A 24379-nucleotide genomic window follows, 5' to 3' on the forward strand; every position below is an offset into this window, starting at 1 on the left:
ACTCTCAAGTACATATTTGGAGAGGTATTGAAAAAATATTTGCTGTGGCAAGTCTACAGATATAAAGAAATTATTTGATGAAAAAATTAATTTCGAATTTTGCTAATTGGGTAATAGGGGGCGTGTTTTGAGTTTTTTCTGCCAGTTGGCTGAAAACAGTGGAAATATCAAAGTCTGTCTAATTTGTCGATTATAAAAAAATTTCCGTGGTCAATCACCAATTTCCATCGCACCAGTTACTCGCAAGACTAACCCGTATATCATATCCGAATTTCAGTTTCACTACTTGACGCGTTTGTTGATGCGTCGCGGTCAAACATTGACAATTTAACTGCTAAAAGGCTTAAAAAATCAATTGTGGTCTTGTCTCATTTTGTTGTTTTCCTTGTTATTTTGGCAATAACTCTTATTTCTGGCGTAAAAATCAACCTTGGTGGTAGCTGGGCTGTCGAAGATGAAGGTGGGTAGGTTGTTCATAGAACTGCCAGTCACTCATTGTGAGTAACCGGTGGGTAATTGCCAAGTTTGTGCTTACTATATGTAAACAGTCGTCCAAGACCAAGAAGAAAGTAGTAAAAAAAGTAAAACTATCTGCATGCCTGAGCTGGCTGTACTGTGGCACGCCCTTGGCTTTACCCATGACGTCATGATCATAATGTTGCCGGCTTTCATGGCTTTGGCTTTATGAATATATGTCACTTTCACCCTCAAGGAGAATAAGACGTTATAGCTAGGAGAAGGAGAACTTGTGCAATCTTGGGGTTCATCATGTTGATTGGAAACTTAACTGTGCAGTGTGCTGGCCTACCTACGTATAGAATCGCCCCGACTCAATGTATGATTTCTCTGACCAATCCAGTCTCCAGCTAAAGGAGAACAGTAAGCTGGAAGCATGCTGGTTAGTTTGCCTTGGTGCACAGCATAATACGCTCATGTCAGTGTCATGTTTTCAAAAGTATTGAGTTGATGAAGAACATGCTTATGACAAGTGATATATGACATGTGAATCGTATGTTAATGCAGCTCAAGGTTCTAATATCTGTCATCTAATCTGTTCATTTTTCAGCACGTGAGATTGTCACACTTGCCACAGTGCCTGGAGAAATCTTTATGGATCTGGTCAATGGCGGCTTCCTAGACGACCCCTATTATCGATCCAATTACATTAAGTATCGTTGGGTGTCATACAGGAACTGGACGTATTCAAGATCTTTTCTAGGTATGTAGTCGCAATCCAGGTGACTTTATTTGCTAAATCCAGTTGATCTTAGTGGTCCTATCCAGTCTCACTTTGAGGGCCATAATAACTCTTCTTGAAATGCTCTTGAAACTCGAATCAGTTTTCCTTAATTTGAAGCATATCCTTGTATTATTTCAGTATCTCAGGATGTGTACGACCGCCCCCACCTTGACCTGGTCTGTGAGGGCTTGGACACGGTCGCAGCTGTTTACATCAACGATAAACTTCTCGCCAGAACAAAAAACATGTTCATCAAGCATCGCTTTGATGTCAAAGGCCTCCTTGTGGTAAGTTGATTGACTAAAATCCTTGTCATTTCATCCAGATTCTTGATAAGGAATCAAATTCTTTTTGTTGGAAATGATGGCCATCATGTTTTCTTTACTTCAGAAGGCGGAATTGAAACTTAGCACAGAGTGTGATTTAGAAAAATTAAAAAATAGTGCGGAGTGAAAATAAGGAAAATCTTTTTCAGGATTTTGGTATGGAATCCTTCCTTTCTGTTGTTGGATCCCTTGCCAAGTTGTTACCAGCAAATATACTTGTGTCCTCTTTTTTTGTAGCCTGGCAAAAATATAGTGAAAGTTGTGTTTACATCGGCCGTCCTGTATGCGGCTGAGCAGGCTAAAGCTCATGCGTATCCAATCCCTCCTGCTGACAGGAATCCATGTGAACATAGCGAGAAGTATCATCAATTCATACGCACTCGGCAGTCAGTGTTTTCTTGGGATTGGGGTCCTGCTTTCCCGACAGTCGGGATTTGGTGAGTTTTAAACTTTGGGTTCATTCCTAGAGTGAGGTGGTGTACTGGTGAAGGTTTTATACTGTCAAACCAGCAGTGGCAGATCCAGAAATTCCAGGATCCAGGATCTTGGAAATGTGCAGGGTCTGATGGTTCTCCCTCCACGAGGCGTCTTGAAAAAGAATTGCTCTCCGACCAAAGGGGGAGGCGCGTCTCTTCAACTATCCCTCAAATCCCCCAGTGGTCACAGGATCTGGTTGCCACTTTGTGCCTTTGACTGAGTTTTCGTTTACTTAATTGAATAACCCCCCCCCCCCCCCCCCCCTCCCCGCGACTGAAGTGATGAAAATTGAAATAGGAAAATGTGCTTTAATAGATTGACAAATAGACAGATGACCTGCTTATTTGTTCATTAAATTTGTCTGTTGGACTTTTAATTATGCCTGAAAATTATATCTTTGCTGTATATAAAAACTATTCATGTGATCTCTCTAATTCCCTTCCATTCAGCAATTCAAGTGAATGGCTAGCAGTTAGGCCTTGAATAGGTTATGAAGATGAGTTTACTCTCTAGTAACACATAAGGGGCAGTACAATCCTTCAATTCCAGGAAGCCTATCTACATCGATGGCTACACAGAGGCAAGAATTGGTGAAGTCACTGTCGCTACCTCAAAAAGTAAGTAGCCTATAGACGGTAGCGATATTATTGTAGACAAAAACTATAACACACGTACACAAAAATTCAAAAGAAAAATGAAAATAAGGATGATTTCAGTTCTTAATTTGCATATTTTATACTCTACAACAGTGTCAAAGCACTTTGAATTCATTCACCAGTCACTCCAGTCAAATCCAGGAGCCTGTCTAAAGAAACCAAGGGGTGTCCATACAGTGTTACATGTGGCGGTGCATGGTGGCAGGTCATTACATTATCCTCCTGGTCACCTTAATCCCATGTCTGGCTGGCCCTTTAATAAAAGGAGAAACTTATCTGTTACAAATGTAGCACATACACTATAAAAGAACCAGACTCAATAGTCATAATTCTAAAGTGCATGCCTTGCCAAAAGTGATTATAATATGACGTCATTTCAGCGACCAACTCCAGTTGGGTCGTGAGCGGGAAGGTGCACTTCCACGTCTTGTCTGACGTCACCATCGATCTTGTGATCAGTATCCCGGGGCTGAAGAAAATTGAGACGTTCAAGGTCAAACTCTCGCCAAAGGTCACGGGAGGTCAGGAGTTTAAGTATCGTCTGTCTATTACAACTGTGAGTATACATTAGTACCTCTCTATTAAGGACATCCCCTGCACTGATGTTCCTGCTGTTGAAATTCACATTGATGCGATGTGTCCATTTGAAACAGGATTCTACAAATATTAATCACTTCAGTACTGATCTTTCTGTTGTGTGCCACTACAGTTGGACCCCCCATTTACAGGGTAACTGGGTAAAGGAGTCAATCTCAGGCTACTGTCCACTTAGACAGAGTCGTTTACTTTCCCTAGCATATTGGTACATGAGCAGTGAATCTCAGTTTCATGTAACGTCTCATTAAAAAGCCAACACAATCAAAATAAAGTGACTTGCCCATGATCACAAGCAGCATTACAGTGTGTGGTGTCAAACCCACCGTGTTTGCCCACTGCCATCCTCTTAATGATAATCTATCAGACTAATAGACGCTTTATTACACAAAATTAGAAAAGAGCTCTCATTGTCTTTCAGCCAGTTGAACTCTGGTGGCCAAACGGACATGGAAATCAGAAACTCTATAATATAAACGTACAAATTACAGACGATAGTTTGGACCCGGTTGATAAGAAGTCGTTACGGTTTGGATTCCGTACAATCAAGTTGATCGAGAATGATATACAAGGTGGCAAAGGTTAGTGGTCGAGGAGAGATCTTCTATTGGCCGATCATAGGCCAATGAAGATATCTTATAGTACTCCCCCAAACCACCGGTCCATCAAGCTATATTGTTTGTGTCTACTGAGGCTTGATCCATGCGTAGCTCCTTGATCAGCCGGTGGGTGATAGCCTGATTGGGCACGGTCCACCAAGGATCTTTTCTCGTCCGGTCAAAGTTAGGTGACCACTAATGGAGGTTTCACTCTAGTTCCTCGATGAAGGTTGATTGCTATGAAGAACTTGCATCCAGAATATGAACAAAATGAGGTTCGTTTACGCGATTACCTAAACCTCTGTCTGCGATCAGTGATGTTCTGGAGCCCATTTCAAGTCTGCAACTTCTCAATGAAAATCTATACAAACCTTACTGATCATACTTATTCCTTGTCTCTGCGAGGAAAAACTGTTGATGAGTTGTTGGAGACCTATGCATGCTTGAATATCTATCATAACTTTCTGGCTTTATTTCAGCGACCACATTTTACTTCATGATCAACGACAAGCCGATCTTCATGAAGGGCTCCAACTGGATCCCTGGTGATGCGTTCCAAGAGAGAATGACCCCTGAGAGGACGAGGAACCTGCTGCAATCAGCTGCTGATGCTGGCATGTGTATGATGAGGGTCTTGGGAGGAGGGGTAGGTTGAATGTGATAGATAGTCAGCTGCTGATGCTGGCATGTGTATGATGAGGGTCTTGGGAGGAGGGGTAGGTTGAATGTGATAGATAGTCAGCTGTTGATGCTGGCATGTGTATGATGAGGGTCTGGGGAGGAGGGGTAGGTTGAATGTGATAGATAGTCAGCTGCTGATGCTGGCATGTGTATGATGAGGGTCTGGGGTGGAGGGGTAGGTTGAATGTGATAGATAGTCAGCTGCTGATGCTGGCATGTGTATGATGAGGGTCTTGGGAGGAGGGGTAGGTTGAATGTGATAGATAGTCAGCTGCTGATGCTGGCATGTGTATGATGAGGGTCTTGGGAGGAGGGGTAGGTTGAATGTGATAGATAGTCAGCTGTTGATGCTGGCACGTGTATGATGAGGGTCTGGGGAGGAGGGGAAGGTTGAATGTGATAGATAGTCAGCTGCTGATGCTGGCACGTGTATGATGAGGGTCTGGGGAGGAGGGGAAGGTTGAATGTGATAGATAGTCAGCTGCTGATGCTGGCACGTGTATGATGAGGGTCTGGGGAGGAGGGGTAGGTTGAATGTGATAGATAGTCAGCTGCTGATGCTGGCATGTGTATGATGAGGGTCTGGGGAGGAGAGGTAGGTTGAATGTGATAGATAGTCAGCTGCTGATGCTGGCATGTGTATGATGAGGGTCTGGAGAGGAGGGGTAGGTTGAATGTGATAGATAGTCAGCTGTTGATGCTGGCATGTGTATGATGAGGGTCTGGGGTGGAGGGGTAGGTTGAATGTGATAGATAGTCAGCTGCTGATGCTGGCATGTGTATGATGAGGGTCTGGAGAGGAGGGGTAGGTTGAATGTGATAGATAGTCAGCTGTTGATGCTGGCATGTGTATGATGAGGGTCTGGAGAGGAGGGGTAGGTTGAATGTGATAGATAGTCAGCTGCTGATGCTGGCATGTGTATGATGAGGGTCTGGAGAGGAAGGGTAGGTTGAATGTGATAGATAGTCAGCTGTTGATGCTGGCATGTGTATGATGAGGGTCTGGGGAGGAGGGGTAGGTTGAATGTGATAGATAGTCAGCTGCTGATGCTGGCATGTGTATGATGAGGGTCTGGGGTGGAGGGGTAGGTTGAATGTGATAGATAGTCAGCTGCTGATGCTGGCATGTCTATGATGAGGGTCTTGGGTGGAAGGGTAGATTTGATCAATAAGCAGAGTTATGATGCTTCCAAACTTGTAGTTTCCTCACGTTTTCCAGTTGTAAAAAGGCCCAAAAAATCAATTTTCTAAAAATGTTGAAATGCGCTGTATGCCGTTTGCTATGCGAGGGCGCACAACTTTCACTTTTCAACTTAAAAATCTCCATCTGATTCTAGATCTATGAAACGGATGTATTCTATGACCTGATGGATGAGCTGGGCATCATGGTCTGGCAGGACTTTATGTTTGCTGTAGCCATGTACCCGGCCGACCAGGAATATCTTGATACGGTCCGTGAAGAAACCACATACCAAGTAAGCTGTATTCATGAGTTTACAAATAGTATCGTAGTACATGAGAAGTAGTATTCATCTGCTAATACCTTACCACAAGGTCCATGGAAGTGCTTAGTCAATGTACTGCTGCAGTAATATCTACTCCATGAGAGGTGTGGTAAGCCGCCATTTTGAAACATTTTAACACTGACGCCTGGAAGATTATACTCCTCGTATCGCCTGTGATGCCCTGAAATTCAACAGCACTCAGCTGAAAGAGAGATTGAAGCTGCTCACTGCCGGTGCCTGCCTGCTGTAAGGGGCTTTAATAATCTCCATGGACATAGATGTGCATACCTCTCCTTGGCGAGTGACCCCCCCCCCCCACTGTTTATACTTGGACGCCACTGAGAGGTCTATTTATGATTCCAACTTGATTGTCATCTCTCTCCGTCTTCATCGCAGGTGCGTCGTCTGCAGCATCATGCCAGTATCGCCATCTGGAGTGGTAACAATGAATGTGCTGGTTGTCTCGCTAGTAACCGGTAAGTCACTCTCATTGGCCAGGTAACCGGTAAGTCACTCTCCTTGGCCAGGTAACCGGTAAGTCACTCTCATTGGCCAGATAACCGGTAAGTCACTCTCATTGGTCAGGTAACTATCAAGTCACTCTCATTGGTCAGGTTACTGATAAGTCACTCTCATTGGCCAGGTAACTGATAAGTCACTCTCATTGGCCAGGTAACTGATAAGTCACTCTCATTGGCCAGGTAACTGATAAGTCACTCTCATTGGCCAGGTAACTGATAAGTCACTCTCATTGGCAAGGTAACTGATAAGTCGCTCTCATTGGCCAGGTAACTGATAAGTCACTCTCATTGGTCAGGTAACTGATAAGTCACTCTCATTGGCCAGGTAACTGATAAGTCGCTCTCATTGGCTAGGTAACTGATAAGTCGCTCTCATTGGCTAGGTAACCAGTAAGTCACTCTCATTGGCCAGGTAGCTGGTAAGTCGCTGTCATTGGCCAGGTAGCTGGTAAGTCGCTGTCATTGGTCAGGTAGCTGGTAAGTCGCTGTCATTGGCCAGGTAGCTGGTAAGTCACTCTCATTGGCCTTTAGCTTGTACGCTTTATATTGTACAACTTTCTCAAACTCATCACATTTTTTCCCCAGTCTTCCCTGAAACCTTTCAGCAACCCGACCGCACTTTAAGATCTTCAGATGGTTTGCTTTTTGACCAGCCAAGGGCTAGGTTGGTGACCTTTGGCGACAGAGCCTGTCTTGCGTCGTTCCCAAGCTGTGGAACCGACTGCCAATCAGCTTGCGGACACTGACCAGCACCCCTCTCTTCGCGGGTCACTGAAAAACCTATCTCTTTTCTCGGTATAATGTAAAGTGTCACTGATCCCTTCAGTGGATACTGGCACTATAAACACCCTCATTTGGTTGATATGATTGATTGATCTCCGCTGCTCAATCAACGCTACAAGCTCGCATTTCCCTCCTTCAAACTAAGAAATAATCATTGAATGTCTTACTTTCCAGTTTTGGGACGGCGGCCCATTACAAACGTTACTATAACGACTATGTCGCCCTCTATATTGGCGTGGTGTTGAATGTGACGGCCCAGGAGGACCAGAGTCGGCCTATCGTCAGTACGTCACCCAGTAATGGCAAGCTGACGCCTGGAGCTGGTTGGATCGATAAGAATGTTTATGACACTCACGACATTACAAACGTTACTATAACGACTATGTCGCCCTCTATATTGACGTGGTGTTGATTGTGACGGCCCAGGAGGACCAGAGTCGGCCTATCGTCAGTACGTCACCCAGTAATGGCAAGCTGACGCCTGGAGCTGGTTGGATCGATAAGAATGTTTATGACACTCACCATGGTGACGGTAAGCCAGTGTTTACAGTTTCAAAACAGAAGACCCGGTCAGTGTGCAAGGGTTAAAATCAATGTTCAGAATTAACCATGGTAACCGAGCGGTAAAGTTATCAATGTGCATGCGTAACATGATGCCAAAACCTGGAAATTTTGTACAATTTTGACAAAGTGATCTTTTTAGATACTTGAGATTTTGATTTTTTTTGTGTGTAATAATACATTTTGTTCAACTGTGGTTTTCTGTGGGATATTACCCAAAATTAGAGTGCCAGTTTCGTGTGAAATCAACAATCCACTCATCATAACTCATGACAGATCTTCTCTTCATTTTGGTTCAGTCCACTTCTACACGTACTCGGGGAATCTCTGGGACTGGCGTCGCTTTCCCAAACCCAAGTTCTGCTCGGAATACGGCATCCAATCGTACCCGTCATTTGAGGTGTTGAAACAAGTCTCTCAGCCCGAGGATTGGTACTTCAACAGTACGTTTATTGCAGACAGGCAGCATCATTGTGGCGGTAGGTCAAATCTGAATATCATGATCCGGTCCATTTTGCATTGCATCATGGTTAGGCACCAGGCGCGCTGGGTTCAGACATCCTGTGTTAACCCTGTTCAACCAGTTGAAGGGTAAGTCCTATATAACGTGTGATAGGCCTATGTAAAAAAGATGCCTTAAGACCGGCTAAATAGCTTCTACAGTGTCAGTATCTGATAAACTGTCCTGGTAGGTACACATGCTTGATAGTGAAAAGACACGAGCAATATCAGGGGAGGCATGTTGATGTCTTGGTCTCACTTTTGTAAATATACGAGGGGGGGGGGGGGGGTGGATGATATCCAAAAACTACCACGGCAATATTCCTGAAACTTACATGGATGACACCATGGCCAAAGACGTTAATTATGATAAACAATGGATTGACTTTGATCTAATTAATTTCAGGCCCTTTGTGGTCAAAATTTATGAGACATTTCATGAGTTATGAAGAATTCTGAAAATCATCAAATATTTGAGAATGGTGATTTAGTTTCTTATTCCCTTACTACAAGAATATCGCACACTTTCTTGCGTTGAACTTCATCTATTTTCTCGAAATTTACATTTTCTGGTAATTTCAGGTGACAAACAACTTTTTGATATGGTGAAAGCTGTGATGCATCTCCCCAACTCGACAGACCACATCAAACTATTCAGTGATCTTCTCTATGTCTTCCAGGTAGGTATTATAGGCACTTGTGTCACATAGAACCTCAAGTGACATTTTGTTGACAGAGCGTTACATTATTCTTTGGGTTTTCTAGAACAGAACACATTATCACTTGCTGAAAACAACATCAGCTGCTGGCTGGTGCATGCGAATTGGACATTCTGTGATGATGTTAAAGTTCATCTTGCCTTGTCACTTTCAGATTAATCAAGCAATGTCCATCAAAACAGAGAGCGAAGTCTATAGAAGGATGCAGGGTGTCATGAATGGTCTTGGTGGTTACACGATGGGATCACTCATCTGGCAGCTCAATGATAACTGGCAGGGGCCTTCTTGGGCGACGTTAGGAAAGTTTCAGTGTCGACAGTCTCGTTTCTCATTCTTTAGGACTTTCTTTAACCAAATCCTCCACAGACACCCAGGTAAATGCCTTCACTGTTCGTTTGATATTTGAAATTTGTAATTGAATTAGAAAATTTCAAACTGTGTAGATGTACACAGGATTATGTGGACAGATAAACAAATACAAATAAACATTTGAGCAAAACTCATCTGCATCTGAACTGGACTACTGAATTGTGTGGAACTGCATTTCTATTCTGTTTATTTTTTTCATGTATTTTAAGTTCGACCAGAGCACAGATGTGATTGTTTTGTGAGCTATTCTCACTCAAAAAACTAGCAAGATTTTGTGCCTCTATTCGCTTTTGAAATTTCTCAAATGTCTAATTATCAATTTTCAGAGTACACTGGCAAATGGAAGATGCTGCATTACTATATCAAAGACTTCTACAATAAGACTGTGGTCGTCCCGTGGGAGGATGGGGATACATTCAAGATCAGCTTCGTCCAGGAGGATGTTCAGCTGCCGGCACCAGGGGAATCGGTGGAAATCCTCAAAAGTAAGACGGGTATCCCTCTTGGGTCGTCTTACAGAAGTTCTGGGCAGGACCAGTACTCACAAGAGACGTTTGAATGGCAGCAGTCATCGGCTGAAGAGGGCAAAGATCTGAAGTGGGTTAGGAGTGTGGTCACAGAGGAGGCGGAGGGTCAGAGTCCAGGGGTGGTCCACATGGGGCAGCAGAAACTACTTGTCGTGGAGAAGGCTGCCGGTGATAAGGATTCGTCGTGGTATTGCTCAACTGCCAAGCCGTGTGTTCTAGTCCTCACATTCAGGCCGTGGGATCTCACAAAATCTCCACTTAGAATTCAAACAATTATCAAACAGGTTTGTAAACAGTTTAAAATTGAGCAGTTTCATGAGAACTAGGCCTGGTGATTATCGTCTCATCTTGATTATCATGTTGCATGTATCATACACAGGGCCGCAGTGCCTATTGTTTTGTTTGTGGTGCACACATTTTCCCAGGTCTCCCCCAGGGCAGGCTGCTCAGGAAGTTGGAATGCCTGTCTGGAATACACAGAATTCTCAGTCAGTTGGGGGACTGAAGCTTTAGGGAGAATCAATAATTTCTGGGGTGTCTTATTTTTCAAATGCATTTTTTCAGTCCACCATCTTACCATCCATGGTTATATTCAATAATAAGTTGGGAAACAATCATTTCTGAAGAGAAGGGATGTTATATTTTCCAACTGCACCTATTTTTTCAGTCCACCATCTTACCATCCATTGTTATACTCAATAATAAGTTGGGAAACAATCATTTCTGAAGAGAAGGGATGTTACATTTTCCAACTGCACCTATTTTTTCAGTCCACCATCTTACCATCCATGGTTATACTCAATAATAAGTTGGGAAACAATCATTTCTGAAGAGAAGGGATGTTATATTTTCCAACTGCACCTATTTTTTCAGTCCACCATCTTACCGTCCATGGTTATATTCGAAGCGGAGACATCCACGATGTTGGGTCAGTTGAAGAGAGAAGATTACATGATCGAGATTACCGTCCAAGACGAGGCCAGCGTGACACTGGCCTCAAACTTTTACTTCCTGACCGTTCCTAAAGCTGCCTGGGGGATGAGAAAGGCTAACATCAAGGTAGGTTGGTTTATTGCGAACGTCCACCCAATGGTCAATACGATTAAAGGACATTGAGTTGGCACCATGATTGGGTGAAATTGAGACTATTGCAGATTTGGTGTTTGTCCTTCAAAATCCACGGCATACGACATTCAGAAAACTAAAGAGGTGGATGTCACAATAACTAAGCACATCATGGCTACAATGCTGTTGCTCTCTACCGTAAATTCATCTTGATGTATTCGAGGTACACGATGGCCCCACTGTCTGTGAGTCACTGGAATCTCTCTCCTCTCTCAAGCATTCCCAAGGCGGTCGGGGCTTGAGTAACATGGGACCTGCTAATCACCACAGAAACCACAACACCTCTGCTTCTGAGAATTCTGGTTCATACGTATGATGCTGTGAACTTTGATAAGAAATGTGAAAAATAATTCCCATTCCTTTCGGGAACAGTGCCAAAACTGGTTTTGATGAGATCTAAATTGTTCATGTTTTCACCCAAAACGGGGTTGCTTAACTTATAATAAGCCAACTGTGATAATTAGCCCCGCTGATCAGTCACTGAGGTCCTCAGGCAGGATTAGTTTCATGAAGTCGGAGGGATCTGAGTGGTTCATAGGAAATGCATGGTGAGTAATCCCCCATTCATGACAATTGGACAACAATGACGGGGGGGGGGGGGTTGATGTAAGAATATGGATTAGGTCTGTTATTGATAAGCTGCTCAAAACACCTCATAAAGGCCATCATAATAGCTACTATAGGCAATTTAGATGATGTCACTAGTCTTGGCTGACTGAATACAGGCCTTAGTTGTCTGTTTGGTCTGAAGGAAATGTGAAATTATTTTCTCACTATCTTTAGGAAGGGTGTCGCAGTACTTATTGTGTTTGTTTATCTGTCCACATGATGGCATATTTGAAATTTATGTCCAGTACGCATTAACACTATATGAATTTTCAAATTCAATTACAAATTTCAAATATTCAACTAACAACGTAGGCCTTTAATAGTTCTATTAACATGTGCGTCTCAATATGCCATTCTTTTCGGTGAAAAATGTGGCAGCAGAGGACAAGTGATGATCACAGGCTCTGCAGCGACCTGCTGGCTTCATCTTCAAACTGTGAATTCTCCCCTTCAGTTAAAGGGAACTGGAACCGCTGAGCGATTTATTCAACTTTTCGACTTTCACCGCCCGAGAAAGTCAAACTTCCAACTTCCTATTCGAGTTCAGATTTGTAGCTCCGCCCCCAGTGCCCGAGCATGCGCAGTTCAATTTGTTATTATTGAGAATCATGTGAGAATCACGTGAGTCATGCGATCTTTCATTCATGAGTTTTCGTAGTAAATTCCATAGTAGTGACGTCACTCAATGATTGACAGCGAGGCACCATGTTTCATTCATGCCTCGTTCTGATCACCCGATACGCGGGAAATGAAAACAAGGTCATACGAACTGGCTCGGCGGTTTCAGTTCCCTTTAAAAGGAATAACACAGGCCAATCTACCTGCAGTTTGGGCAAAAATAAATAACTTGACCAGCCTACCATTCGTCTAACAAGGATCAATATGTGACTACTAACAGTCATATTCTGCCCTTCAGGTTAAAAGCGTCACAGCTCGGGACAAGAACTTCATGATCACACTCTCCAGTGACCAGCCGGCGTTGTTCGTCTTTGTGGAGGCATGGGGGATCAAGGGACGATTCTCTCAAAATGGCTTCCATATGATGTCTGGACCAAGCAAGGCTCTAACGCTGGTCTTCTATCCGTGGGAGGTGACGACCGTCAGGGTGTTACAGGATTCACTCAGGATCACATCTCTTATGGACGTTTATCAGTTTTGATTAATCTCGAAATGATAGGGCAAGTTAGGGTGATATGAAAGATTCCATATAAGGGTATTCTATAGAAAAGACCACTCAAAACAAAGGCTTTCTTCAGATGAGATTCATAATAAAGGAACCCAAATTAGAATATTTTTAGTTATAGTGTATATAGATGAAGTATTAAGCTATACATTGTACTTGTAGTTTGTGATAAATTTAAACACATTTAAAGTGTTATAGTGTTAAAATATGTCGATGAAATCACTTGCATCATTTTCAGCTGATATGTACTTACATGCAATGCACACCCGTCCAAATCCCCAGGAATTGGATTCCAAAAATGGTTGGTACTCAAACTTCTCAAACTTCTATTCCGCTGAGATACATGTGACTTTGAACGCATACACATAAGCCAGTATTGAATGTTCAGTGCAGACCGCAGTATGATAGATAGTGCAATGGTTTGGGGCCTGTTCTCCTATGACCATAGTGTAGTTCACTGATGAATTCATGGGAAATGTCATTCAGTGAAGATTTTGGTTCCAATTTGGCCATTTTGATGCTGTTCATCACAAGCCATCATTTTCTCCGCCGGGAGTATCTTGTATCCCTCATATGTGTCATCAGATTCTACATTTGGACCGGTGTGCAATGTTATTGAGTTGGTATGGCCTGCCAATGAGGAAATGAATCTTTTAGAACCTTTTCTTTTGATCCATTTTGCAATTGCAAGAATATCATTTTGAATAACAATGTAGTAATTCACATGGCCGTTGTGCACTGATACCGTAATCTTTGCAATGAAACTTGACTATTGAAAGGGGGTTATCGGCAGAAGCTGGGGGCAGGGGGAGGTCAACAGGTGATTAGAGAACTGCGTCTTGTGTCATCTTTTTCTCATTGTTCCGTATATGGTATAAAGAACAGTGAAATAGTAGTAGTGGCACCTATCAGCAGCTTCATGTAACTTAATCTGGCCCAACTGGCTCCTGCCTTTAGTCTGTGAAATTAGTAGATGTATCCAACTGATCTATATCATAATACTATAAGGCGGCTCGCTAAAGTGCCATTTGGGGGTCGTGTTTCGTCTCGAAATTTTGCACGTTTGCAGGTGATATGTTATCCTGATGCAACGTCATGTTTATTTTCGGAAATTTACTTCAGCGGAGCAGTAATGAGGGATTTTTAATCGGACACGGTCAATTCTCCTTATCACTCACGGAAGCCAAGCCATTGCTGTTCAGTTATGCAGGGGATTAATGAATCACCTGCACTCCCTGTGGGGTGAATAACACTACCTGTTGAACGGCTGGCTGTAGGGGGATGATTGGAACAGCCTGTACACGTGTTGACCTGCTGAACCAAGGTTAATGTTATTTTCAATCCACGATTGTAGGTCACCTGATCTTCGAGATTTCGCGGGAAAGAAATTGTAAACAAACGCATGTGTGCAGTTCAAATGTAAACAAAAATGTATTTTGATACTTTTGGTTGCTGGACTTGGGTTTTCCCGCAGTAAGGAGCTGGGGTCAAATTGATGGTCTATCGTATATTGGTACTGTATTAGCCAGAGCTAGCCCTTGATTATGAAGGGATTTCCAAATTAAAGGTTACAATGGTATGTTAATGTGCTCACCACAGCTTTCAAAACTTGATGTATCTGAAGAGGCACTCTGAACTTGGCATGGCCTTATCAAGGAGCTGCTCACGGTGCTGAACTTCTAGCTTGCCTGTCGACTAAGTGCCTTGCCCGAGATCATGCTACATGTAGGAGGAGCACGCATTTTAAAGTTTTAGTAGTGATAGTGCAATTGGTCCGAGCCATTTGGAGGCCGACATGTGAAGGCCTATATGGGTTCTCCTTCATCTCCGTATAAAAAGGGGCATATTGCTGACTAAGGAACGAGGCATTGCCTCATCATCTCATTCGGACCAATTGATTTACTTTTATATGCACGCATACAGCACGCCACAGGGTCCGAGTCTGTGGACAAATGGTTGGTTTAATTTGTCTCTTCGATATTGCTCCTTTGATATTGCATTATATTTTCATTGCAATTCAATCTATTCAAGGTATAGCCCATTTGAACCTGCCTGCGCCACGGGTACAATGCTAGTAGAATGAATAATACTCAAATGATAGTTGTAAGGGAACATCTCAAAAATACTCTTTGCCACAGTGGTTGAAATCTAAACATTGCTTTGGATACCTACAGAAAATTTGACCAATCGTTTTAATTGACAGAGAATATACTTTCCATGAGATGTAAATAGTGTGTTCGATTTGCACCGCACTTGGGTAAGCATCAGATCTTGCGGCCTGAAGGGCAGGCCCAGTGCGGCCTGAAGGGCAGGCCCAGTGCGGCCTGAAGGGCAGGCCCAGTGCGGCCTGAAGGGCAGGCCCAGTGCGGCCTGAAGGGCAGGCCCAGTGTGGCCTGAACGTGAATTCCCTCGTGCCAGGCCCGAGTAAAAGTAGTATTAACAATATGATTTGACACCGAACCGAAGATGTGGAAACTACAAAAATTAATACTAAATTGGCCACATTTTCAAACTTCAAAATCATTGGGAAAATTTTGATTGAATGATGGTGGAAGTTTGAAAAAAAACGCCATTTGACTGGGAAAAGACGGACCCCGTCCCCCCATGAAATTCTCTCAAGACATAGGCAATTTTGAGAAGATCCCTGCGTTCTGAGAACATTGTGATAGATTTTGAAAAAATAAAATTCCACGATTTTCCTATTTCTACTAGTTGTTTCTTATTGAGGTGTTCCATTTACTTCAGGGATGATCGCCTCTTTGTGCCTTCACACGCCTGTGACTCCACAGATTATCATGAAGTGTCCAGTTAGTGAGTCGTGCAGCTTCAGTAATGGCGGCATTTAGCATGCAACCAATCTTCCTTACAACGCCTCTGCCTCTGAAATGTTTTGATTTCGGCACTGGCACTGCAACAAGAATCGTTTATTTGTGGGGGCCATCGCAGATCGTTGTCAAGAAAGAATTGGACATAAAACCCAGCAAATAGCCAGTTTTAGCTGCATACAAGGGAGCTTTTCGGGGCTGTAGCAGTACTATAAGTCGCTGCAACAAAAATCGCGTTTGTGAGATGGTCCCCAAACACGACCATGTGCTGGTCTAAAAATAGCTCAACCAGAATTGTGGTCGTTTCGCTCCCTTGCCTTTTCGCCCCAGTCGTTTCGCTCCTGGGACCTCTGTAGTCATGTGGTTGAGAATGATCTTGGGCAAGTAACGTTTGTCTTGGTCATCAAATGTTTAATTGATCATCTGGAGTTTGTCTTTAAGCCACTGCCGCTATAAGCACCGATGATAGCTCCTTCCTTTGAGTCTTCACGATGGATTGTTCCCCCAATACGCCTCTGCCCAGAGCTGGCACTGATCTGTCTTCAAGATAGGGTGTTCCCCTGAAACAACATTGCCCAAAGCTTGCACTGAAGCGTCTTCAGGGTGGATTGTTCCGCCAGTTCACCATCGCCCAGAGCAAGCACTGATCTGTCTCCAAGAACGGTTTTTCCCCTGATAAACCATCACCTCGAGCTAGCCGTGGTGTGTCCTCTAATGGGTTGCCCCATGGATAAGTTAAGAGTATAGTGGGGATACGCTATATTGTGATGTTGGTCATGAATATGTTCACTATTTATAGTGTACTTGAATTCATTGGCGGTGGTCACAATCTACTCTCGAAATAACATATGTTCCACTGCAGCACCCGTCAGAATGCCGAAGCTCCGTGATGAAATGTCCCAATCTTGCCCCTGGTCAACAAGAAACTGGCCAGCAGTAGGTACCACAGAGCCCAAAGAAGAATGAGGAAAACGAATAAATGCTGTACCCTAAGTGTCCCAGCTGATAGCCCAGTTGATTGCGACAGTGCTCTGTACGTGCTAGACTATACAGAATACTTCTCATACCTACACTCTGAGTTATAGACCGACCATCAACATCGAGGTAAGATTGATTATAAAGCTGATCAATGTTGTCCGCAAGTGGAATACCAGTATTATCTCATCCAGGAAGACAAGAAACCTGATTTGTCTTAAGTGAGGACAGAATTCAGAGTGCAGCTGTCTCATTAGCCCATTAAAATAGGCTTTGGTCCGCTACGCTGTTCATAGTGAGAAGGGGCCAGGCCGGTACTGTCTCATTAGCAATAGTCATTTCTGAAGAACATGGTCCTCCTCAGCAGAAGTACAACAGAGGGCCACGGACGGTAAATCCGTATGACACTTGCCGAATCTTCACGAGTCCGTCACTCTCAAGTGCTGCCATCTGAACTAAATAATTCTAACTAGGCTTTACCTTAAATCAAAAAATCACGCCCGTTTTTAGGGCGGGGACGATTAACAGCATGAACCCCAAAATGCCTCTGTTGACCGTTAGATCTCACAGCTTATCTGAACTTAACTTACATAACACGACCCGGCTTTAAATAATATGTTGTGCCGATTCTCTCAGCATTACTCCTTTGGTACTGACCCCATGACGTATGTGAACATATAGAGTAAAGTATAAGTAAGTTCATTCACTCCAGACGACCACGTTTGTCGTATACAGGAAATCAAATATACATATATATAAATTACAAAGTGGTTCATTGAGAGTGTTGGCCTAAATAATATTCACGCATTCGGAAAAATTATATTTACTCGCTAAATCAGAGCTTACTAACATGTCCCGTCAATCGTCTGAGCTTCCTGCACTTGTTGTATTAATGCACCAGTAACAAAGGGTACTGACAGAACAGCCCGTTGTTCTGGTGGTACGATTATCGCTTAGGCTGCGAGAGATCCCGGTGTGGCGGGGATAGTAGTCCTAGGGCTGATTTTCCTTGTAACAATAGCCCGCATTGCTAAATGTTTTGGTTAGGGTTAGCGGTACAATAGATCATGCTGCTTAATTGGTCAAATACAATGCTACCGGACTATGACCTCAGGGGGACTATATCCGCTGTCACACCGGGTTCGTCTTCTGGGGAAGGCGTTTTGTTGACGAGTTGGCCAAACGTCTGTGCTGCCACCTGTTGTATCAATTTTACACTGCATGGCCGATCTGGAGAGGGAAGGTTGCTTGTTCCCCATTCTCCCTGAATGCAATCAATCTGCTAATGAAGGATGCTCTTTTTCACGTTTTTATTTCTACTGTTATCGACACGAGTTTGCCATTAATATCTCGATTATTCATCAGCGATTTACAAAAACTGTTTAAATTCATCGAGCCATAATAATTTGATATTGGAAGGCACATGTGCATGTAGGCCTATTGTATGTCTCCCTATAGAGACCATGTCACAACCAATCTGTCAGGTTGTCTACACAAGCACGATGAGATGATAGCTCAGTCTAAGGCAGTAAGCTCTGGTGTGCACTGTCGTCTAGAGCACCAGTGAGCTGTTCGGTCAGTCTAAGACAGTAGGCCTACAGGCCGAGGATGACTGTTTTGGAAGAGAAAAGGCTGTGAATTTCTTCCAGAAAATTGTGAGATGCTAGCTTGTAGATCAAGTCAGTACTGGAATGACGTCCAGCTTCGTGTCAGAGATGAGAGAAGTTGGCTCCAAGGAAAATGGTCAGGGTGACTGTTTTACGATGAAGCAAAAACAACTTGTAGGGTTGTGACTGTCTTCGGAGAGTACGAAACTGCGAGATGAGAAATCGCGAAGACGTTATAGTCCATTCTTAAATGTCATGTCCGCATCGTTTGGGGCTCAAGGGCGAATAGGCCAACTGTTTGGACTGTATAGTCGGTCAATTTGGCACATACCAGTACGGTACTTCCGATTCGTAGGATCCCTCTTCGATGCACATTTAATTAAGAGCACCCCATGTGACTTCATCGACGAGTGTGCGAAATCCTTTTGTTCGGCCTCATTCAGCCTTTTGCCCCGAGAGGGGAGGAGAATGGCTGCTCCCCAGCTGTCCCGTTCGAGGAGGCAAGACCACAATTGATTTTTAAGCCTTTAAGCAGTTAAATTGTCAATGTTTGACCGCGACGCATCAAATACTGCGTGGGGTTGTGAATCTGAAATTTAGATTATGTTATTTCGGAGAGTCGGGCAAGTAAATGGTGAAAAATAAACTGGTAGTTGACCACGGAAATTTTTTGATAATCGACAAATTAGACAGACTTTGATATTTCCACTGACTCTTTTCAGCCAACTGGCAGAAAAACTCAAAACACGCCCCCTATTACCCAATTAGCAAAATTCGAAATTAATTTTTTCATCAAATAATTTCTTTATATCGGTAGACTGCCACAGCTAATATTTTTCAAAACCTCTCCAAATATGTACTTGAGAGTTAAAAACATGCACTCGTCTAATTTTTCAAAACCTCTCCAAATATGTACTTGAGAGTTAAAAACATGCACTCGTCCAATTGATAGGCCTAGTTCATACATTAGAAATAGCGTCGTTAGCTTTCTTGAGACGTTTGCTTTGCCCACCCACCCACCCCAGTTCTCCGTCCTTTCGCTTTTCTGCTTTTGCAGATGTCGTGCTCAGTTCCTCCCAATATGTAATGTATGCTACCTGACGAGGAATGCCGAGTGGTTTCATGAATATGTATGAATGTGTAGCTGGTGAGTTTGTTACCTATTTTGTAGTCTTCAGTAATACAGTAACTATCACACGAATCACTTCGTTGCGTTATATCTTACATGGTGTCAGAGACGTCAGCTCTCGCCCGCAATCGGAAACACCTACAATGTCAGGACTAAAACCACCAGCGCAGTTAAGCCTTGAAGGCAATCTTCAAGCTAACTACCGAAATTGGATACGTTCATTCGAAGTCTACAGCATAGCATCGGGTGTCGCCGATAAAGCTGAGGTGGTCCAGTGTAACGTCTTCCTTCACGTTGCCGGACCGGAGGCCCAAAAGGTTCACGCCACGATGGAGTTCGCCGAGGCAGACGTGGACCAGATCGCGCCACTGAAGGCGAAATTCGCCGCATTCTGTGAAGGGAAACGGAACATTACAGTTATCCGGTACCAATTCAATTCTCGGACGCAGAAAGACGGCGAATCATTTGACTCATTTCTCACGGAGTTGAAACAACTTATCAAGGACTGTGAATTTGGCGACGCTCTACGAGACTCTCTACTCAGAGACCGGGTCGTTTGCGGCATCCGTGACGAGACCACGCGCGAGAAACTTCTGCAGACCGAGGACCTTACCCTGGAGAAGTGTGTCAATACGTGTCGCATTAGCGAATCAAGCGCTAATCAACTTAAGACGCTGACTGATACGAAAGAAAAAGACGTCGACGCCGTCGGAAGATCATTCCAAAATAGTACGGCATACGGTCGCGGCTCCCATGATCGCAGCCGAAACAAACATCGCGGAACATTTGACAAACGATCACAATCGGAAAAATGTGGAAACTGTGACGGACAAGCTCATGCTGACTACACACAATGTCCGGCATACGGCAAGGAATGCGGATATTGCCGCCGCATGAACCACTTCAAAGCATCTTGCCGCACACTGGCAAGATCAGAGAAACAACGCGTACGTCCTCAAGCTCCATCGTCATCGAGCATTCATGACGTAACCCTGGAATCACGTAATAACGGTAGGCCTACCACAGAATTCTATCATCGCAATTATGAGCCAGACTTTCATGGTCCCCACGTGGACACGCTATTCATCGGCGAGGTATCAGTTACACCAGCCAACTACGTCGGATGGCATGAAACATTTACCATTCAAGGACAATCCATATCGTTCAAACTCGATACCGGCAGCGAGGCCGACATTATACCGTTACAGTTTTTCAAGAAACTGAACGCAACACACACACCCCCAAAGTGCCGATTAGTATCATATTCGGGGCATAGGATTACGCCTGTCGGCGAAACTGTCTTGAATCTTAACGGATTGGACGTCACCTTTCAAATCCTTGACAATGCCCAACCAATTCTAGGCCGTGATACGTGCGATAAACTGAACTTAGTGAAGCGCATACATTCGATATCGCAAATCAAGGATTTCGAGGATGTCTTTCAAGGATTGGGATGTATTCAGAGCAACTACCATCTTTTCACAGATCCGACCGTTGAGCCGTCCGTCGATCCACCTCGTAAAATCCCGTACGCGATTGAGGACGTCGTCAAAACCGAACTGGATCGAATGGAGGACCTGAAAGTAGTGATCAAAGAAAACGAACCAACCCCATGGGTCAATAGTATGACTGTCGTTCGAAAACAAAACAATAAGGTGAGAATTTGCATTGATCCATCCAAACTGAACAAAGCGATTCGCAGAGCTCACCATCCGACGAAAACAGTTGAGGAAATCGCAGCACGCATGCCCGGCTCAAAGATATTTAGTACACTCGACGCTAAATCAGGTTTTTGGCAAATTGGCCTTGATGAGCAAAGTTCAAAGCTCTGTACCTTCAACACGCCGTGGGGACGCTACCGTTTCCTTCGGTTACCATTTGGTATATCCACGAGTGGTGACATTTTCAATAAAGTCATGTCGGATTTATTTGGTGACCTCGAAGGGGTTGAGATTGTCGTCGATGACATCGTCGTACACGGCCGCACACAAGCCGAGCACGATAATCGCCTACGCACCGTACTGGAGCGAGCACGCGCAGTAGGGTTAAAACTCAACCCCGCTAAAACGAAAATAGGCCTCAGCGAAGTTGACTACGTCGGACATATATTTTCAGGTGATGGCCTAAAGGTCAGCCAGGATCGCGTAAGTGACATCACCAACATGCCGACACCGTCATGTAAAGAGGACATTAGGAGATTCATCGCCATGGTGGGATATCTTGCGAAATTCATCCCCAACCTCTCACAAGAAACGAAACCACTACGTCAAGTCCTCGAAGAAAAAGTCGAATTTCATTGGGAGGATCTCCAAGACCGAGCATATAAGAGACTGAAACGTTTGATCACAAACACGCCCGTGCTGAGTTTCTATGACGTCAATAAACCCATCACGCTTCAGGTTGATGCCAGTAAATCTGGATTAGGCGCAGCCTTAATTCAAGACAGTCATCCAGTGGCGTTCGGATCTAAGGCCCTGGATGAAACGCAATCTATGTACGCCGTCATTGAGAAAGAATTGCTCGCGATTTGTTTCGGATGTAAGAAATTCCATGATTACGTCTACGGAAAAGGCCCGATAACAATAGAGACAGATCATAAGCCACTACTGGCAATCATGACAAAGCCCATACATAAACTCTCAGCCCGTATGCAACGCATGAGGTTACGCCTACAGCACTATGATCTGAAACTGGTATACCGCCCGGGACGCGAAATGTTTCTAGCTGACACTCTATCACGCGCATTCGTATCCGACACCAACCCGCAAGACCTATTCGATGACAAAATCGAGGTCAACTTGCTGAACATTGCCAGTCACATCAGCGATGCCAAATTAGAGGAGTTTAAATCTGCCACGGACGCAGACCCAACTCTACAGTCTCTAAAGAACACTGTGATGCAAGGCTGGCCAGATGACAAACAGGATGTACCACTTGAACTAACTCCATACTTCCCGTATCGCGACGAAATCACATTAGCGGACAACCTGTTGCTCAAAGGCGATCGTCTCGTAGTACCAGAGACATTGCGCGCAAACTTGCTCAAACGAATTCATGAAACTCATATGGGCATCGTTAAATCAAAACAATTGGCCCGAGACATTCTGTTCTGGCCCGGAATGGGTCAACAAATTGAGGATACCGTATCACGCTGTACCGCCTGCCAGACAGCGAGGAAATCCCAACCGGCTGAACCTATGATACCACATGACATTCCAGACCTCCCGTGGAGTAAAGTCGCAACTGATATGTTTGAATATCGGAGCAAGGAATATTTGCTGACTGTGGATTACTTCTCTAAGTTTCCGGAAGTGTGCATTCTTCCCACGCTGACAAGCCAGTCTGTTATTACGGCTCTCAAAGCATCGTTCAGCAGATTTGGCATCCCTAATGACGTCATCAGCGATAATGGGCCTCAATTTTCAAGCCGCGAGTTCTCCGATTTCTCCAAGGCCTGGGGATTCCGCCATACCACCAGCAGCCCTGGTTACCCCCAGTCTAATGGACAGGTTGAACGCGCTATTCAGTCAATAAAGGACATCTTCAAGAAATGCGAACAATCATGCGATGATCCCAGCATAGCGTTACTTAATTTCCGCAACACACCACTCGACGGGGTTGGACAATCTCCGGCGCAACTGTTAATGTCACGCCGATTGAATTCGAAATTGCCAATTCTCCCCAATCTCTTGAAACCAAAAGTGGTAGATAACGCTCATGAGAAGCTCACAGACCGTCAAAACCGCCAGAAACAGTATTATGACAAGCGTGTTAGTAATAGCACAAATGCTGACATCCATCCTGGAGATGCAGTTCGTTTCAGGACCTTGAGAGGACAGTGGAAATATGGGACGGTGCAAGACAAACTGCCTGATGTGCCGAGGAGCTATAACATTCAAACCCCCGAGGGTAAATCGTTCAAACGTAACCGCCGTCACATGTTTCAAACCCGCGAAAATAACATTCCCAACGAAGGGACTCGCCCACGTGTAATGTATACGTCTGGGGACCCGCCTCATGCGCCTGCGAATGATCACACTGATGTCAACGTGGCCCCACAGGCTGCAGTTGCTGAGCCCATTCCAACCATAAACAACACCCCGGGATATGTTACAAGGAGTGGGCGAACAAGCAAGCCACCTGATAAACTAGATCTCTAGCAAGACCAGCCATGAAACATAAACACTTCTTATAATTATCATAAACAAACACTTGTGTGCCGGTACAGGCATCTGGCATGTTATGCAAATTCGTGGAAGTTCCATTTTATTTGGTTTGTGAGTTATACTTAGATTTAGGTTAGAAGTTTATGTATTAGTCAGTGCTTCATTGGTAAAAGAACACTTTAGAAGGAAAGATGTAATGTATGCTACCTGACGAGGAATGCCGAGTGGTTTCATGAATATGTATGAATGTGTAGCTGGTGAGTTTGTTACCTATTTTGTAGTCTTCAGTAATACAGTAACTATCACACGAATCACTTCGTTGCGTTATATCTTACACAATACTCTTCCTCATGAGCACACGATTGGATGGAGTCACGTGGGGTGCTATCATAACCAGCCTATTCGAAGTGGCTGTCACTCATAGCCTCATAGTCTAGTGGTTAACACTGCTGGCTACCACGCAATAGGGCCCGGGTTCTGGATGAACCGGCGTGGCTTTCAAGGAACTAAAATTCCTGGCTCTCACAACACGTAGGCCTACATTGACGTATTATATACTCGAGGGTCTGTCGGATGAGACTAAAAGCCGTGGTCCCTTGTACCTTTACCTGAGTGTCTATGCCAGGGCAGGTAAGATCCCACATAGCCGGACAGTAGCCTATAAATGCTTCCCGAAATTGGTGGCTTGCATTGGAACTAAC

At 44.1% G+C, this 24379-nt stretch overlaps 1 protein-coding gene and 1 pseudogene across 1 annotated transcript; both read left to right on the forward strand.

The window, feature by feature from the left end:
* Window positions 1-377: 377 nt before the first annotated feature.
* Window positions 378-14026, forward strand: LOC135499625 (beta-mannosidase-like; annotated as a pseudogene).
* A 5451-nt stretch (window positions 14027-19477) lies between these two features.
* Window positions 19478-21943, forward strand: LOC135499855 (uncharacterized). Its single transcript, XM_064790839.1, has 3 exons — window positions 19478-20523; window positions 20998-21167; window positions 21628-21943. The coding sequence occupies exons 1-3, from the start codon at window positions 19491-19493 to the stop codon at window positions 21637-21639; spliced, it is 1215 nt and encodes a 404-aa protein (XP_064646909.1). The 5' UTR covers window positions 19478-19490; the 3' UTR covers window positions 21640-21943.
* The last annotated feature ends 2436 nt before the right edge of the window (window positions 21944-24379 follow it).

This window comes from Lineus longissimus, chromosome 15 (genome assembly GCF_910592395.1).
Source record: "Lineus longissimus chromosome 15, tnLinLong1.2, whole genome shotgun sequence".
Classification (NCBI taxonomy): Eukaryota; Metazoa; Nemertea; class Pilidiophora; order Heteronemertea; family Lineidae; genus Lineus; species Lineus longissimus.